This window comes from Balaenoptera acutorostrata, chromosome 7 (genome assembly GCF_949987535.1).
Source record: "Balaenoptera acutorostrata chromosome 7, mBalAcu1.1, whole genome shotgun sequence".
NCBI lineage: Eukaryota > Metazoa > Chordata > Mammalia > Artiodactyla > Balaenopteridae > Balaenoptera > Balaenoptera acutorostrata.
In genome coordinates this window covers 92,132,054-92,148,609 of record NC_080070.1, presented here as the reverse complement: position 1 = coordinate 92,148,609, position 16,556 = coordinate 92,132,054, and the positions used below count along the sequence as shown (strand labels likewise).

Sequence of the window (16,556 nt, the reverse complement as noted above, 5' to 3'; positions counted from 1 at the left end):
GTTACAGGGTTTCCCTGGTGGCGCAGTGGTTGAGAGTCTGCCTGCCAATGCAGGGGACACGGGTTCGAGCCCTGGTCTCGGAGGATCCCACATGCTGCGGAGCAACTGGGCTCGTGAGCCACAACTGCTGAGCCTGCGCGACTGGAGCCTGTGCTCCGCAACAAGAGAGGCCACGACAGTGAGAGGCCCGTGCACTGCGATGAAGAGTGGCCCCCACTCGCCACAACTGGAGAAAGCCCTCACACAGAAACGAAGACCCAACACAGCCAAAAATAAATAAATAAATAAATTTATTAAAAAAAAAAAAAGAATAGATAAGTTACAATTCAATTTAAACAATTAAAATGTGCAAAAGGTATGAAGAGATATGTCACTGATGAGGAAACAGGAATGGTCAGTGAATATAAAACAAGATGTCCACCTCACTAGTAATAAGCAGAGGTACCATTTGGTACCCATTTGGTTACCTATAATTAAGAAGTCTGATATTGCCACTTATCGGCCAGAATATGGACCAATGCGGACTCAAATACTGCTAGTGGAGGTCTAAATTGATACAACTATTTGGGAAAATCATTGTCATACTTGTATAAAGGTGATTTTGTGAATACCCTACAGTCAGGTAATTCTACTGTCGTGTACTGACCCTACAGATATTCTTGCACATGTGTACCAGGAGACTTGTTCCAAGAAAATGAAGCCATCCTGTTCATGGTAGCACCTATGTGGAAACAATCCAAATAATAATTTACCAGCAGGGAATAAATGAATAAATGAAGATATATCCTCAGAAAGTAGTATTTTACCGTGAATAAAAATGAATTAAAGCTAAGCACAAACATCTAGATAAATCATGCAAACATAATGTTGACAGACGAATGCAAGTGGCTGATGACTACATACAGCATAATGTGATTTTAATAAAGCTGATAAACAAGCACGCTAACACATGTTTAGCAAAACATTTATGTGAGGTACAGCTACTTTTAGAGAGCAAAGAAATGAGTAATGAAATGTCTAGCATATTGGCTACCTCTGGCAGGGAGGCAGGGTGATGAGATAGGAAAGTACTACAAAGGCAGCTTTAAGGACACTGGCAATATTCACGGGTTTTCCACTGTATGATCGATTTAAACATGATTATTATGCATCATAACATATATGTATAAAAAGATGTATGTACCAATTAAATTACGATTTCTCTGTATTTAAATCACCTAATAGAAAAATATAAACTAATAATTAGATATAAGCTAACTCATTATTTGGTGCTCACAGTGAAATCATGATCTCATCTTTTATGAACATTATCATTGAACACAGTTTCTCAGGGAAAGAAAGCATACTAAAGAAAACCTCCAAATAAAACATGAAAGATAAATAATAAATGAGTAATGGAAAATAATAAAATGAGCAGATACAATTTAAACTCACCACCAGGGCTTTGGATCTGTTGCTCAGAAGTTTCTCAATATCCCTGGCTGCAATTTCCACCAGCTGGCGTGCATTATTTGGTTCCACAGTATACAAATCTTGGTATTTCTCATAAATCTGTATGAAGGGAAAATAAAATTAATAAGAACAATAATTGCTTATTTGGCTCCTAAATGCTCATTAGAATGTATTTAAAACCATAAACAACTGATTTGAAGGGCAACCCCTTTCCTTTCTTCATCTTGATCTTTTCTGAGTTTAGGTGTGTCTGAAATATATATATATATAAATATCAATTTGCTGTAAGACCACAAGCTCACCAAAATAGTGTGTCATGTTAACAGGTTGTAAAACGTCTTGTACCACAGTGGTTTGTGTATGCAATTTTGTGACCTGAAGTTGTACCCCCAACCTCAAAACCTGGTATTAACTGCCTTCAGCATTTTAAAGAAAGAGGGAGGCCCTTCTAGAAAACAGAAGGAGGATTTAAGCAAAAGAGGTCGAACCTGGAGGATGTGTGCAGTGAACAAAGGTCGGGGGAAGGGGAATGCGATACTGTGACGAGGGAGACTTGCACTTTTTCCCTCGCTGCAATCACTGAGGCTAAACACTATGCTGCTAAAGCTTTATGACCAGAAAGAGAGACACGGAGAATGAAACCCCTCCCCTGCTCAGGTTCATCCTGGTGACACAGGGAGCTTCATTTCACAGAGAAGAGGAAGGTCACTGAGCTCTACATTAAAGTTTGGTTAAAGCTGTAACAGTATAAACATTTTTATTATGAAACTGAATTTTTTTGTTTAACTCACCAAATAAAACTATACTGAAAGTAAGCTAGACAGCAATAGGAAAACAACTACGTTTCTGGCTCACGTCAGTGTTTATGGAAGGAATTCCCCAGAGTGGCAATAAGATGCACCTGGTTTACCGAGCTGGTACTCTCCTGGCAATCGAGGAAGAATTAAAGAAAGGAGGGGGAAAAAAACACGAAAAACACTGACTGTGTTTGTGACTGGAGGGCTGAGCTGAGAAGGAAATCCCTTATGCATCCAACAGATGGGTTGCACATGCATGACTAAACCATCTTTGAAAGCCAGGGACTGGCAGGTTTCTACCATCTTATGAGAAGTGAAACCAGGCACAAGCAGGAACCAGTTCAACCCTGCTTTTTACTGGCATAACGCCAGCATTCTGTGTTACTACCAACAGGTTCTACAGCCTGTTCCCAGCTGAGCATGGATGCTGCTGGTGAACACTGGTTTCAAAAGGACACAAATACATATGCTAATATTTTTTTTAAGTATTTTGGTTTTACATGAAGTTGTACATTTTTATTTAAGTGATTAAAAACATACCAATATTTTAATTAATAAATTAAAAACAATTAACTATAATTAAATTAATAAACTAATCAATAGTTTTTTAAGATTTCAATCAAACTCTTACTGCTAAAATTATCCTTTTCAAACCGTTAGGCTTTTCTCACACTTGTTTGAATTTTGACCTTGTAGGTTTTCATTCCAACTATTCAAGGCACAGTAACTTAGTCATATAAAATTCCCATATTTAGTTTCATTCAGGATTCCTGCATATTACTGGATTGCTTCTGCTTTCTTCTACTGATGAGTAGATTATTGAGTCCTGTTTTTAAAGACCCAGGTTATCCATGAAGAACTCCCTCCAACCCAAGGCTGCCTCTTTCATTTCAGCCTAAAATGCCAAACAGGAACATGTACTCCTGAATAGATTAATTGATTTTGGAGTACAAACAGATAAACCTCAACATCACTTTAACTGATCCAGGATATTTAGTTCTTTGCAGCAAAACGGATATAGCTAATTGGTGTGAAAGGCAGTTGTGCTTTGTACCATTAATATCTTGTCCATTTCTGTCTGAAGTCTAACCTCCTTCCTGTGGTATAGGAACTCGAATAGAATTGAGAGTTGGTAAAGATTAGTTCAGGACGCACAATCTCTACTTCGCATTATATACTACAGTTAATGGCATTTATTAGTCATTATCTATGTATGCCAGACACATTACAGGTGCTATAAAGAATGAATGAATTATAAATCAGAAGAAACAATTTTACTTCAAGTATATGTATATTTTCTCAAATAGATATAGAATATTCTCACAAGTTCTGTTTATACTGTAATTTTTAAATGCGTCGAAAATAAAAAAATAAGGTCTAGGTTGCATATAAACTATAATAAATAAAGGAAAGGAAGCTTAAGTCTAGATCCCCAATGTAAATATCCTACTGTACACTTTTTTATGTATAAAACCACATTTGAAATGTTTTCTTTGTAATAAAAATGAATCAGAATCATATAACTGCCCCTACCAAAAGAACTGGACCTTGCTTCTGGTTTCAAAGAATGCAATGTTCTTTTTTGTTGCATGAGATACTGTGAAGGCTCTCCAAAAGTCTCCTGGTGTATGTTGAGTAAACAATTTTCAGAGTAGAACGTTTCACATGGATGTTTAAGATGATATATTTCCATAATTTACAGATATTTATAATTCTTTCCACCACTAAAATAAACCACATTTCTACAATATTTAGCATGTTAACATATGAATATTTTAAACAGAGTCTAAAGTATCTTTTCTTTTCCTCTTCCTAGCTTTTTTTTCCTTTTGAAAAAATTAATTATCTGCTTTACCATTTTACCCAATGTTTTTCCTGCAGGAAAAACAGCATGGCGGCAATAATATGAGTTTCTGGCACCAGATAGAGCTCAATTCAAATCACATGTCAACTCCTCACACACTATGTGACATTGGCTTCCATTTCTTCTACTAGAAAGAACGCAGCACATAAAGAGAATTCAAGACAGGATCTTTTTCCTCCTGACTGATATATTAATATGCTTTAATTTTTTGTATAGTTCAAATCTTCTCACTGCCACCCTTGACACTAGTTTTGACAAAAAGAATACCTGTTGTTTGTACATTCTTTCTTTCCTACAATCTTAATTAACTGGCTTTAATATTATTTCACTACTAAATTCACAGGCCAAGTTTTGCTGTGATGAAAACAGAGACTATGGTTTCCCTACCCTTTTCACTGGAAACTTCTAAGTATCTTTGCTCTAAATAAGTCCATGGTTTTTCAGAATAATACATTTAAAAATTACTTCATACGTAATATCTAAAAAGTGACATCACTCATTGATATAATCCCTTAGTAAACATACCTAAAGAAATGTTTCAGAAGTCATAATACGTAGTATTACACCATGGAATTATGCCATGAAATAATACCAATACCCCAGAGGTGTTTACTAAAAGCTAGATAGGCTTCCAAGTTTTGGATGACCTAGACAATTATATTAGCAATCACATTCAGGCAGCTACTTTGAGGTGTTTCACATACATCATTTACTCACTTTAAGAAATCTAAAAAATACCTTTAATTAACCAATTGTATTAGTGAGAACAGTAGGTTTCAGGCTTTGGAATATCAGAGTGGAGGGAGTTTAAATCCCATTTCACATCATTCAGGAGCAAACCACTGCCTAGAGCAGCAGGAGACATGATAATGTGTCACGTTTAGGTAAAGGGAGTCTGCAGTGCCACTGTAGGCCCAGGGCCTTCCTTGGCTTCAGCAGGATGTAGAGAAATAGGAAAGCCCCTTAGGATGAACAAGAAAGGTAGCTGAGAATTAAGGATCAATATGTCTGCTAGGAGAGCGTCTCGGTGCGGGTTCAGGGGGATCCTAATGCAGAGACAGAGATGGACAGTGGGAAGCAGAGGTCCAGCTGAAGGACGATGGTGACATCATCCAGAGCTGAGGCACCCTGCACAGGCTGGAGAGACTGGCCAAGTTCTTAGCAGCAATTACATTAATAACCATATCAAGAGAACAGAAGGGAGCAAATACACCAGATATCTTGCCACATAAGTTTCCCCTTGCACCCAGATGCCCAGGAGAAAAGTTAAGAAAATCAGAGAATATTGAAAGAGAGTTGGAACTTAGAATTTATTGAATACATAATTGACCACAAGAGGCTGTTTTAAACTGAAAGAGACTAACCTTGAAATGCTGAGACCAATTTTTTTCCCCTCCTGGGAGAGAGAATAGCAGCCCATGGTAAGTTAAGTTCCCTAAAGAGAAACAAAGTCAAATTTCTGCATATTAAATTTTAAATATGAAAATTTTGACAGCCCCTTCCCTCAGTGCTTTCACATTTACTTCCCTCCAATGGAACTTGTCCTGGACAAGCCATCAAGACCTCTGCCATCTTTCTGAAGGAAGTTTCTCCTTGGACAGTCCCTGATGAAACAGGAGTTTCCTTACAAATGGGTAGCAATATTCTAATGTAAGACCTTGCCCTTGGCCCCTACCTAATTGCATCAGGGCATATCAGACCTTGAAGCAGCTAATTTCTGAATTAATGGCCTGTGAGGAGTCAGGTACAAAGGATCCATATAAGCAAGGATAATATATTGAACCAATCAGATTCTCTCACCACAGGATGACAGTTGGATGGATCGAGGGCAGAAGCAGCATCAAAAGTGAAAAGATGGGGGCTTCCCTGGTGGCGCAGTGGCTGAGAATCTGCCTGCCAATGCAGGGGACACCAGTTCGAGCCCTGGTCTGGGAAGATCCCACGTGCCGCGGAGCAACTAAGCCCGTGAGCCACAACTACTGAGCCTGCGCATCTGGAGCCTGTGCTCCGCAACAAGAGAGGCCGCGATAGTGAGAGGCCCGCGCACCGCGATGAAGAGTGGCCCCCGCTTGTCCACAACTAGAGAAAGCCCTCGCACAGAAACGAAGACCCAATACAGCCATAAATAAATTAATTAATTAATTTTTTTAAAAAAAGTGAAAAGAGGAAAGGAGGACAACAGTCTTCAGATACTATTGAGTGACATAAGTGATGGCTGTGGTAGGTAGAATAATGACCTTCCAAAGATACTCACATCCTAATCTCTAGAACCTGTGACTATGTTGTTACATGGCAAAGGGGAATTAAGTTTGCAGAAGAAGTTTTGCTAATCAGCTGCACTTAAAGAGATTATCCTGTATTGTCCTGGTGAGTACAATGTAATCACAAAGGTCCTGAAAATGGAAGAGGAAAATGTAACCATGCAAGAGAAAACCAGAGATGGCAGCGTGAGAAGAAATCAGCCCGTGTTGCTGGCTTTCAAGAGGGAGGAAAGGGGCCATGAGCCAAGGAAAGGACTTCTGATCTATAGCATTGTAACATAATAAATCTGTGTTATGCCAATAAATATATAGGAATTTGTCACACTAACAAGAGAAAACTAACACAGTGAGTTAGCTGTGAAGAGCCCCCAGCTGAGAGGCAAACAATACTTAGCTTTCGGGGCTGCCTTGGCTCTGGACCTTCCCTTCCACTGCCCAAACTATCTTCTAAATGCCTTGAATTCTTGTTGAAACCCAGGCTCTTCCTGAGTTCCCTTAAATGTACTACCTTTATTTTTCTTTTATGGGTAGTTCTATGATACACTCCCCAAGTGATTCACTCTGCCAAAAACTAAAAATGCTAAGAAGCATTTTTGTAAGTTGTGATTAACATTATTTATTAATTACTACTTTGCATGTCCATTTCATTAGTTGCCAGATTCATTTCACTGAAATGAAAAATGAGCTCTAGCGTGAGAAATGTACAACTTCCGTTAGACTTTATGATATAATGAAATTATCTCATGACTCCCATTATAACCCTCATAACTGTGTAGGATTCTGAAAAGAAATTTTAGACAGAAGAGCTAAAAATATAAAGAATAGATGACACACTGTACAAAAATATATATGAATTGGGTGAATAAATATGATTCCACCTCATAATAATGAAAGATGGGATTAAGAGAAAATGTTACAATATAACCCTCATCATCATTCTAACTTCACTATCTTTATTGGCTAAATTCATGTAACTTCAATACTAATGCAGGCAGGAAAAGAGATTCACTGTCCCCTCAACTGCTTTAGATATTCACAAAATCAGTTTTAGTTGAACTTTGCAATGTGGGATGGTTTGGCTTTTTTTTTTTTTTTCTTTATTAAGTGTTCCATGGGCTTTTGAAATACATGTTCCCTAGCAACTTAGAATGTCTTGTTTCTAAAAGACGCATTAACACAAAAGTATGATATAATTTTCTTTCTTGGTCACTTTCAAGGATGAAAGTTCCCTTAAGAAATTTTGCGATTCAAAAGTAAAATCTTGGGCTTCCCTGGTGGCGGAGTGGTTGGGAATCCGCCTGCCAATGCAGGGGACGCGTGTTCGAGCCCCGGTCCGGGAGGATCCCACATGCCGCAGAGCAACTGAGCCCGTGCGCCACGGCTGCTGAGCCTGCGAGCCACAGCTACTGAAGCCGGCGTGCCACAAACGCTGAAGCCCATGCGTCTGGAGCCTGTGCTTCGCAGCGGGAGAGGCCACCACAGGGAGAGGCCTGTGCAGTGCAACGGGGATTAGCCCCCGCTCGCCGCAATTAGAGAGGGCCCGCGTGCAGCAAAGAAGACCCAACACAGCCAAAATTAAAATAAATAAATTTATTTTAAAAAATAAATAAAGTCTTTCTTTTAATTTATCATAAATCTCATCATCTAAGCTGGCCAACACAGAGAGATGTTGAGATATGGGAAGAGCCCTTTATCTAAGGTAAAGAGTAGCTAGTGACACTAAATCTGAATTGATGCTGGAATATATTTTACCAAAAACAAAGAAAAAAAAACAACACCTACCTTCCTCCTTTGAAAATCAGCTGAATTTTAAAAAGTGAACTTTGCCATAAAAAATATGCAGTATTTCCTAGTTAACCCCTAAGCTCTTCAAACTCTCTCCTCCTCCCCTTTGATTAAAAAAGTGAATAACGCAATCTCTTAAACAAAAGTCAAGCTTTTAAAATGCATTAGTTCTATTATACTGTCACTTACATCAGCTAACACAGTTGGGTAAAAAAGGAACGCCAACACCAACTGCTGAAATATATTAATCCAATACAGTTTGCGTAAATTTATGAAGATATAAGCACTCATCTCATAAGATGAAAGGCATTATATTAACATCATTAAAAGAATCAGATCTGATAGTCTACAACTTCATTTTAGGTAAATTACAGCCCCCCCCCCTTTTTTTTATCTTTCCCCAATAACCCAGTTTTTTGTTTATTTTTTTTTAATTGGGGTATACTTGCTTTACAATGTTGTGTTAGTTTCTGCTGTACAGTGAAGTGAATCAGCTATACGTACACATATATCCCCTCCCTCTTGGACCTCCCTACCCCACCATACTACCTTTGAAATTTTTATAGCTTCAAATTTCTATTTTGCTACCTTTAAGCATATGCAAACATCATCTAACATATAAGTATCATGTTTATTATATATTTCCTACTTCTCTTAACCACAATGTTAGTGTCAAGAGGACAGAGACTTTTGCCCATTTTGTTCACTGGTACAGTCCAGCACATAGTATAGTGCCTGGCATGCAGTGAGCACTCAGTAAATATTGATGGCATGACTGACTGAATGGACAGTGACACTGGTACTATGTCAGGCTTTTCTAGGAATGTGAATGCTTACTATAACGAGGGCTTCCTTGCATTTTAAAAACAATATCTACTCTGAACCAAAAATAAACGACGCTATGTAAGGACCTATGCAGTTACATAATGAAATATAAACACAACACCTAAATGATAATTAGATTCTAATAATAAATACACAAAATAAGGAAATGATCAATATGAGGAAGAGTATTAGAGGTATAGAAAATTGTGTTGTCAGAATTCAGAGGAAATTAAATCACATGGGTTATGATAGTCAAAAACATGGTAAAAGATGGTATTACAGCCACGCTTCAGATGACATGTGCATTAATAAGGAGAGAAAGAAATCTGAATGTGTGTGATACAAGGAATTATTGGACAATATTGAAAAACAAATTGAGATACTATTATGAAGAGCTATAAAATTCAAGGTATTGGTTTGTATTTTACTATGGAGTCAACGCCAAGCTGTTTTAGACTGACTCCTAGCTCAGAACTTCCAGTGCCTATTACAGCAATTAGTACATAGGAAGAATTCAAACTATAACATAGGCTTGTTTACTACAAACATCATCCGAATATATATATACACACAGACACACACACACACACATACATACACACGTAATTATATACATATAATAATATGCACATACGCATATACAATATGTCTTGTTCTCAGATTTACAGTGCATGCTTTTCCTGTGATAACTACATTAAACAGGCATTCTAACATCAAACACAAGAGTTTGATAATACGTTCCTTACTCCTTCTATTCATTCTATTGATATGATATAGCTTCTTAGCTGGGACAGCATCATGTTTCAAATGGGACATTATCTTGAGGAAGATTATTTAGGAAGAATTAAGTCAGAATTGACGACCCTTCCACAGCATATACTGCTACTTGCCCTAGTTCCTAGTAACAAGAATTTGATGGTGACACTTTTGAGCAACATACTAAAAATGTAAGAAGGAACAGAACAAGTGACAACCATAAACATGCCTGTTCACTTTCTCCATACTACACATAGGAACAGGTGATTATTTTTAACCAAAAATACAAGTGAAATACTAGGGGTCATTGCTGGAATAGGGAAAATAACTCTAACAAAGACTAAGGTGAGCATGAAAAAGATTCACATCAAGAATTCTTCAGTTTTTAGGTTGGAGACATCTCACACATATGGTAAGTTTTAAGTTTCTCTTAGAATACTTAGAATTAAAACAACAAAAATATTAAGAATATTAAGATATGTATAAAAGCTACCTACTTGGCTTTTTGTCTTTAATTCCAGAAGTAACTTATTAAACTATCTTGTTTCCCTTTAAATATCTGGAGCTGTATATGAATTGTTTATGTATTTTGACCAGAAAATGCATATGCAATTAAAAGTAAAAGAGATCATACTAGATTTTATTAAAATTAAATTAAAAAATAATTAACCATAGGCTGAGTGAGTGGCTTGTTTAATGTCCCTAACCCCAAACGACCTAAACTCATTTCACTGCCAACAAAAGAATTTTAAAAAGCAGCAGTTCAATTTGCCCTTAACCATCACACCTTATTAACAAATGGCTTTTCTAAAGTAAAATTGCTAGGTATCAACGCTGAGATGCAATTTTTTACAACTTTGTATTCATTTAAAGAATTTCAGACATTTATTCTTACCTCAAATTCTTCAGTTTTTCTAGAGCTGTTTTGCAACCTCAGCACTATGGACATTTTCACCAGATAATTCTTTGTTGTGGGGTGACGCCCTGTGCACTATGGGATGTTTAGCAGCATCCTCAGCCTCTACACACTAGATGCCAGGAGCACTCACCCCCTCTCCCTCCAGCTGTGATAATCACAGATGTTCCCAAGTACTGACAAATGTCTCCTGGGGGACAAAACTGTCCTCAGCTGAGAACCACTGCTCTCGATATAAAGACATTAATGAAGTCTTCAGGAAAAAAAAGCAGCAGCTCTATGTTGCATATTGAGAGTGCACAGTAGCAAATAATGAATGGTCTTTTATGCCATTCATCTTCATTCTAGAGAAGAAGCCAACACTTGGCTACATCACTTATGAGTTTTTAGCTTCCCTTTCCTCTGTGCAGCTCACAGGCAAGAAGAGAGCATAGCCACTACCCATCGCTCTCTCTGTAATTAGTATTACCAAACCATCTGATTTCTATTTGGGGAAATAATAACTAATAATTTATCCTTCAAGTGCGAGCATAACTTAAAGTGTTAATTATTGACTGCTAATGGAACAGATTTGTAAGATAAAAAAATTTTTAATAGTCTCTCACCATTCATGTTTGTGAAACAATAGTACTTCACTTAAAAATCTGTTAATAAAATACTGAAAGTCATCCTAAGATTAGAAATCGCCTTAGAGTTTATTCTGTACCTTTGAAAATGAATGTAATTAACCACTGTCTTAAAAAAATAGCTTCTTCTTTAAAATCTCCAGTAGGTGGGTAAAGGGGGTCCACAGTTTCTACCGACAGTACATTCTGTAGTCAAGTAGATTTCCCTCTACTAAGAAAAAAAAAAGTGTTTTTCCCCTCAAAATAATAACAATCTCAGGTTGCTGACATAACTGTGGTAACTGATTTAGTTACAACATATCATCATTGAGGGAATAAGGCAACTCTAAATAAAACCAGAAAATATGAAATAAAAATAAATAGCTTTATTTGAAAAGTAATTATATTACCTTTATAAAATAGTTATATTACTTTTATAAAGTAATATTACTTTTACAAAAGTAATATAAATATAAAGCTACATTTTTTAAAGTAATAAGCATTTAACTTCTTCATAGCATCTATTATTGCTCTCACATTTCTTGTTACACTCCCTTTTACCCCTGTTACATTTCTATAAGGAAGGGAGAGTGTTACCATTTACCTCAGTTGACAAGCAGGTAAAGAGAAATCTAATATCATCCAGCTACTTAACAGAGTAGAAAAGAAGATTCCCCAACCCTGTTGCTGCCTCTGCATCTTGCTGATTCCCTAATCACAATCCCCAATGATTAATTATATTCTGTTTTACAGTATCTTTTTTTGTAAACAGATTAATAGATTAAACTCTCTACCACCTAGAAAATGAATATTCTATTTACATAAAGATGGCATGACCACAATGTCAAAGTCAAAGCATCAGTCTGTTAATCCCATGAGTTACTAATGAAAAGAAATTCTTCACTTAAAACAGAAACCATTAATTATGTTATAGAAACCATTAATTATGTAAATACTAACTTAATTAAGAGCTCTGAATGCTCAATATTTAGACACATTTCATATTTACATCTTTGAGAGCATATTAAAATATGAAGGTACTGATTTCAACATAACTTTAACTTATGAAATCATAATAGTGAATCAAAAGCCAGGAAATTCTATGATAATACCTTTGAAGAATGATTCTACTTCAAAAATAAACTTCCAGGAAAAATTAATCGATAAATTTCTTAAATATTTTTACACATTCTAGACTAACATGTTAGAAATGCAAACAGAATTTACTTTTAAGATGAAAGTCTTGGGAGGAAGAACCAAGATGGTGGAGTAGAAGGACATGCTCTCACTCCCTCTTGCGAGAACACCAGAATCACAACTAACTGCTGAACAATCATCGACAGGAAGACACTGGAACTCATGAAAAAAGATAGCCCACATCCAAAGACAAAGGAGAAGCCACAATGAGACGGCAGGAGGGGTGCAATCACAGTAAAATCAATTCCCATAACTGCTGGGTGGGTGACTCACAGACTGGAGAACACTTATACCACAGAAGTCCACCCACTGGAGTGAAGGTTCTGAGCCCCATGTCAGGCTTCCCAACCTGGGGGTCCAGCAACGGGAGGAGGAATTCCTAGAGAAACAGACTTTGAATTTGAAGCCTAGTAGGAAATGACTGCAGGACTTCGACAGGACTGGGAGAAACAGAGACCCCACTCTTGGAGGGCACACATAAACTAGTGTGTGCATTGGGACCCAGGGGAAGGACCAGTGACCCCAGGGGAGACTGAACCAGACCTACCTGGTAGTGTTGGAGGGTCTCCTGCAGAGGTGGGGGGTGGCTGTGGCTCACCGTGGGGACAATGACGCTGACAGCAGAAGTTCGAGGACGTACTCCTTAACATGAGCCCTCCCAGAGTCTGGCATTAGCCCCACCAAAGAGCCCAGTTAGGCCCCAGGGTTGGGTTCCCTCAGGCCAAACAACCAACAGGGAGGGAACATAGCCACACCCATCAGCAGTCAAGGGGACTAAAGTTTTACTGAGGTCTGCCCACCGGAGCAACAGTCAGCTCTACCCACTACCAGTCCCTCCCATCAGGAAACTTACACAAGCCTCTTAGATAGCCTCATCCACCAGAGGGCAGACAGCAGAAGCAAGAAGAATTACAATCCTGCAGCCTGTGGAACAAAAACCACATTCACAGAAAGATAGACAAGATGAAAAGGCAGAGGGCTATGTACCAGATGAAGGGACAAGATAAAACCCCAGAAAAACAACTAAATGAAGTGGAGATAGGCAACCTTCCAGAAAAAGAATCCAGAATAATGATAGTGAAGATGATCCAGGACCTTGGAAAAAGAATGGAGGCAAAGATCAAGAAGATGTAAGAAATATTTAACAAAGACCTAGAAGAATTAAAGAACAAACAAACAGAGATGAACAATATAATAACTGAAATGAAAAATACACTAGAAGGAATCAATAGCAGAATAACTGAGGCAGAAGAACGGATAAGTGACCTGAAAGACAGAATGGTGGAATTCACAGCTGCGGAACAGAATAAAGAAAAAAGAATGAAAAGAAATGAAGACAGGCTAAGAGACATCAGGGACAACATTAAAAACAACAACATTCGCATTATAGGGGTCCCAGAAGGAGAAGGGAGAGAGAAAGGACGAGAGAAAATATTTGAAGAGATTATAGTTGAAAACTTCCCTAACATGGGAAAGGAAATAGCCACCCAAGTCCAGGAAGCACAGCGAGTCCCATACAGGATAAACCCCAGGAGAAACATGCCAAGACACACAGTAATCAAATTGGCAAAAATGAAAGACAAAGAAAAATTATTGAAAGCAGTAAGGGAAAAATGACAAATAATATACAAGGAACTCCCATAGGGTTAACAGCTTATTTCTCAGCAGAAACTGTACAAACCAGAAGGGAGTGGCATGATATACTTAACGTGATGAAAGGGAAGAACCTACAACCAAGATTACTCTACCCAACAAGGATCTCATTCAGATTCGATGGAGAATTAAAAGCTTTACACACAAGGAAAAGCTAAGAGAATTCAGAACCACCAAACCAGCTCTAAAACAAATGCTAAAGGAACTCCTCTAAGAGGGAAACACAAGAGAAGAAAAGGACCTACAAAAACAAACCCATAACAATTAAGAAAATGGTCATAGGAATATACATATCGATAATTACCTTAAACGTGAATGGATTAAATGCTCCAACCCAAAGACACAGGCTTGCTGAATGGATACAAAAACAAGACCCATATATATGCCATCTACAAGAGACCCACTTCAGACCTAGGGACACATACAGACTGAAAGTGAGGGGATGGAAAAAGATATTACATGCAAATGGAAATCCAAAGAAAGCTGGAGTAGCAATACTCATATCAGATAAAATAGACTTTAAAATAAAGAATCTTACAAGAGACAACGAAGGACACTACATAATGATCAAGGGATCAATCCAAGAAGAAGATATAACAATTATAAATATATATGCACCCAACATAGGAGCACCTCGATACATAAGGCTAACATCTATACATAACTGCTAACATCTCTAAAAGAGGAAATCAACAGTAACACAATAATAGTGGGGGACTTTAACACCTCACTAGCACCAACGGACAGTTCATCCAAAATGAAAATAAATAAAGAAACATAAGCTTTAAATGACACAATAGACCAGATAAGATTTAATTGATATTTATAGGACATTCCATCCAAAAACAGCAGATTACACTTTCTTCTAGAGTGCGCACGGAACATTCTCCAGGATAGATCACATCTTCGGTCACAAATCAAGCCTCAGTAAATTTAAGAAAATTGAAATCATATCAAGCATCTTTTCTGACCACAACGCTATGAGATTAGAAATCAATTACAGGGAAAAAAACGGAAAAAACACAAACACATGGAGACTAAACAATACGTTACTAAATAATCAAGAGATCACTGAAGAAATCAAAGAGGAAATCAAAAAATACCTAAAGACAAATGACAATGAAAACACGATGATCCAAAACCTATGGGATGCAGCAAAAGTAGTTCTAAGAGGGAAGTTTACAGCTATACAAGCCTACCTCAAGAAACAAGAAAAATCTCAAATAAACAATCTAAACTTACACCTGAAGTAACTAGAGAAAGAAGAACAAACAAAACCCAAAGTTAGCAGAAGGAAAGAAATCATAAAGATCAGAGCAGAAATAAATGAAATAGAAACAAAGAAAACAATAGCAAAGATCAATAAAACTAAAAGCTGGTTCTTTCAGAAGATAAACAAAATTGATAAACCATTAGCCAGACTCATCAAGAAAACGAGGGAGAGGACTCAAATCCATAAAATTAGAAATGAAAAAGGAGAAGTTACCACAGACACCACAGAAATACAAAGCATCCTAACAGACTACTACAAGCAACTCTATGCCAATAAAATGGACAACCTGGAAGAAATGGACAAATTCTTAGAAAGGTATAACCTTCCAAGACTGAACCAGGAAGAAATAGAAAATATGAACAGAACAATCACAAGTAATGAAATTGAAACTGTGAATTAAAATCTTCCAACAGGGGCTTCCCTGGTGGCGCAGTGGTTGAGAATCTGCCTGCCAATGCAGGGGACACGGGTTCGAGCCCTGGTCTGGGAAGATCCCACATGCCGTGGAGCAACTGGGCCCATGAGCCACAACTACTGAGCCTGAGCGTCTGGAGCCTGTGCTCCACAACAAGAGAGGCTGCAATAGTGAGAGGCCCGTGCACCACGATGAAGAGTGGCCCCCGCTCGCCGCAACTGGAGAAAGCCCTCAAACAGAAACGAAGACCCAACACAGCCAAAAATAAAAATAATAAATAAATAATAAATAAAAATTTTTTTTAAAAACTAAAACTAAAAATAAATCTTCCAACAAACAGAAGTCCAGGACCAGATGGCTTCACAGGTGAATTCTATCAAACATTTAGAGAAGATCTAACACCCATTCTTCTCAAACTCTTCCAAAACATTGCAGAGGAAGGAACACTCCCAAACTCATTCTATGAGGCCACCATCACCCTGATACCAAAACCAGACAAAGATACTACAAAAAAAGAAAATTACAGACCAATATCACTGATGAATATAGATGCCAAAATCCTCAACAAAATACTAGCAAACAGAATCCAACAACACATTAAAAGGATCATACACCATGATCAAGTGGGATTTATCCCAGGGATGCAAGGATTCTTCACTATACGCAAATCAATCAATGTGATACACCATATTAACAAATTGAAGAATAAAAACCATACGATCATCTCAATAGATGCAGAAAAAGCTTTTGACAAAAT

At 37.6% G+C, this 16,556-nt stretch overlaps 1 protein-coding gene across 7 annotated transcripts in view; it reads right to left on the bottom strand.

Annotated features, from left to right (window-relative positions):
• CACNA2D1 (calcium voltage-gated channel auxiliary subunit alpha2delta 1) overlaps nt 1-16,556 on the bottom strand; it is a 501,522-nt gene that overhangs the window by 386,628 nt on the left and 98,338 nt on the right. For all 7 annotated transcript variants that reach the window (XM_057549676.1, XM_007178942.2, XM_007178943.2 and 4 more), the window contains one exon: nt 1,435-1,551. In XM_057549676.1, coding sequence (XP_057405659.1) covers nt 1,435-1,551 — 117 coding nt within the window. The remainder of the gene's footprint in view (nt 1-1,434; nt 1,552-16,556) is intronic.